At 49.5% G+C, this 3,392-nt stretch overlaps 1 protein-coding gene across 1 annotated transcript in view; it reads right to left on the bottom strand.

Annotated features, from left to right (window-relative positions):
• The window catches only part of dnah1 (dynein, axonemal, heavy chain 1), a 40,444-nt gene that overhangs the window by 8,605 nt on the left and 28,447 nt on the right, over window positions 1-3,392 (bottom strand). Inside the window, exons 64-65 of the mRNA XM_016521962.1 lie at window positions 2,881-3,025; window positions 2,463-2,621 (exon numbers count right to left, since the gene is read on the bottom strand). Coding sequence (XP_016377448.1) covers window positions 2,463-2,621; window positions 2,881-3,025 — 304 coding nt within the window. The remainder of the gene's footprint in view (window positions 1-2,462; window positions 2,622-2,880; window positions 3,026-3,392) is intronic.

Here is a 3,392-nt window from a genome sequence, read left to right as displayed (position 1 = left end):
CCCACCTGCCAGCAGACGTCTCCTTGTCATCCTCCTCTCAGCCCGCTCATTCCACTACACGTCATCGATGTGCCCTTCGAGCGGATCGGGATGGATCTGGTGGGACCGCTGCCGAAGTCTGCCCGGGGACATGAGCACATCCTGGTCATCCTGGACTATGCCACCCGGTACCCGGAAGCCATTCCACTTCGAGCGGCCAACGCCAAGAACATTGCCCGCGAACTGTTTCTGCTGGCCAGCCGCGTCGGGATCCCAAAGGAAATCCTGACTGACCAGGGTACCCCCTTCATGTCCCGGGTCATGGCGGACCTCTGTCACCTCCTCAAGGTCCAACAATTGAGGACGTCGGTCTACCACCCGCAGACGGATGGCCTGGTGGAGCGGTTTAACCAGACGCTCAAACGGATGCTGAAGCGGGTGGTGGCCGAAGATGGGCGTGACTGGGACCTCATGATCCCGTACGTGCTCTTTGGAGTCCGGGAAGTACCACAGGCCTCCACAGGCTTCACCCCCTTTGAACTGCTGTTTGGGAGACAACCCAGGGGCCTTCTAGACGTCGCTCGGGAAGCTTGTGAGAACCAACCAGCCCCACTTCGTAGCCTCGTCGAGCACATGAGAGAAATGAGAGAAAGGATTGACCGAGTCATGCCCCTTGTTAAAGAACACCTTGTGACAGCCCAGCAACGTCTGTAACGTCTGTACGACCGGCCCGCACAAGCCCGGGAGTTCCAGCCGGGCGATCGTGTGGTGGTTCTGGTCCCGACAGCTGCGTGTAAGTTCCTAGCGACCTGGCAGGGGCCCTACACAGTAGTGGAACGAATGGGACCGGTTACGTACCGTGTGCGGCAACCCGGCCGCCGACGAACGGAGCAAATCTACCACGTTAACTTGCTCAAGAAGTGGGTTCCCCGGCCCGAGCAACTCGCCGCGCTGGCCCATACCGTCCCTCCAGTAGTGGACGTAGATCCGCAGCTGTCGGCGACCCAGAAGACAGAACTCGAGGCCCTGGTCAATCAGTTTAAGGATGTGTTCAGTGAGACCCTGGGTAGAACCACGGTCATCGAGCACGAGGTCCGCACACCACCAGGAGTCGTAGTCCGGCAGCGGCCCTACCGGATACCAGAAGCTCGCCGGCCGGCTATAGAGGAGGAGGTAAAGAAGATGCTCCAACTGGGAATCATCGAGCCCTCCCGTAGCCCCTGGGCCAGCCCAATAGTGATGGTTCCAAAGCCGGACAACACCCTCCGGTTCTGTAACGACTTCAGGAAGGTCAATCAAGTTTCCGCCTTTGACGGCTATCCCATGCCGCGGGTGGATGAGCTCTTGGACCGGCTGGGCAAGGCTCGATACATCAGCACCTTGGACCTCACCAAAGGATATTGGCAGGTGCCCCTCTCCCAGAGCACCCGGGAGAAGACCGCTTTTTAGCCCTCCCAATGGCCACTGGCATTACAAGGTGCTACCCTTCGGCCTACACGGGGCACCAGCCACGTTCCAGCGGTCACCCCACGAGCACCGAGTGGAGACTTGCACCGAGCACCATTCATCTGAGCACGTGTGATCAGTGTGTGTGTCAATAAATCACCCTCCGGGGCACTTTCTAGCAGTACCGAGTCTGTGTTCTCATTCACCCTGCGACTATATATATATATATATATATAAAATGCTATTAAAACGTATGCACTAAATTTATCCATTATTTTGATTTCAAATTCAATCTTTGTTAGCCTATACTGAAAGTGCTTTTTCAGCATTGTGATGATGTGATCCTCTTTTATCACAGTACAGTTACACAATCTTTCATAGACATATTCACGTTTAAACTCAATTAATATAAACAATGTATTAAATGCATTTGGCTTCTAGATTTGTATATTAAGTTGCTCAAGCAAGTGGAAACATTTAAACACAGCATACCTACTTTTTACTTTCTTGTGTTAGGCTATCACAAATATTTTAAATAAACTTACCACTGACAGAAACCGTCGGCTCTCGTGCCTTTTACATTTAAATCTTTATTACAAACAGTCCCGCGGGTCTTAAAGAACTTTGTTTTTCTACCTCCACAAGATACAAGTGCATATGTTGCCTTGTTTATCTAAAAGTGCACTTTTCTTTGTTTTAAGCCAAAAAGCCTGTGAAACACAGTAGACTTTAATTATATCTATTTATTGTGAAATTACTACATTTCCGTGTCAATCCATGTTCATTTTTACTGCGAACAAAGCACTGTCACTTTAATTCAGCACATGCAGCACAGCAAAAATAGACTCCTGCATCACTCCTGGAACGCACTGCCAGACCGCAACCGTGTGCAGTGTTAACGCTCTGATCCGTTAACATGGGTGCGGAAAAAAATACACACCGCAAACGGAGTATGTGTGAAACAGGCGTTAGTCTGACTATACATTTATGATATCAGTTTCTGCATATGTTTAACTCTCGATGTTTTGTGTTCTGACCTGTCCTTGGCCAAGGGAGATGGCGGTCATCTTCTTTGAAAACTTCATGACCTCTGCAAACTTATAGAGGTCAGCAGCGGGGTCGGTACCAGGAGAAAGCACAAAAATGAGAGCGGTGGAAGGTGACGAATCTTTAAACACCACAGACAGGTCTGATGTCTGAGAGACAAGAGAAACATGGTGGAATGACAAACCAAAACCAAAAAGAGTGAGTCATACAGAAAAACATTATTAGTATGACTCAAAAATATGCAAATACCTGCTACAGGGTGAATTCAAATTAGCCTCTGTTTATTTAACATTCTAATGCGAAGTTCTTACACAAACAGTGTTCCGTTAATATCAAAATGCTATTAGATTGTTAACGCTATTATATGATGATATGAGCACAGCGTATATAGAGCATATGTGTGGGTACCTGTGGCTCGATGAAGTTCTGACCCAGCTGTGAAGCCACAAAGTCCTGCAGGCCGTGAGTGAGCCGGTCAGCTCTCAGACAACGCAGAAACAGAAGCTTCTGAAATGAGTCTAAACCACTGTCCCACTCGCCTGGAAGAGGCTCCCTGTTCACATAATTATAATTCATTACATTTATATAGCGCTTTTCTAGGCACTCAAAGCGCTTTACAGTGTCAGGGGGTATCTCCTCATCCACCACCAGCGTGCAGCATTCACCTGGATGATGCGACGGCAGCCATAGTGCGCCAGAACGCCCACCACACACCAGCTTACTGGTGGAGAGGAGACAAAGTTATGAAGCCAATCAGTAGATATGGGGATTGTCAGGAGGCCATGATGATCAGAGGCCAATGGGCAAATTTGGCCAGGATGCCGAGGTCACACCTCTACTCTTTTCGAAAGACATCCTGGGATTTTTAATGACCACAGAGAGTCAGGACCTCGGTTTAACGTCTCATCCGAAGGACGGTG

The sequence above is a fragment of the Sinocyclocheilus rhinocerous genome, unplaced genomic scaffold (genome assembly GCF_001515625.1).
Source record: "Sinocyclocheilus rhinocerous isolate Xijiao unplaced genomic scaffold, SAMN03320098_v1.1 scaffold899, whole genome shotgun sequence".
In the NCBI taxonomy this organism is placed as follows: Eukaryota; Metazoa; Chordata; class Actinopteri; order Cypriniformes; family Cyprinidae; genus Sinocyclocheilus; species Sinocyclocheilus rhinocerous.
Note: the sequence above shows the minus strand (reverse complement) of the source record. Positions and strands in the feature narration are given on the sequence as shown.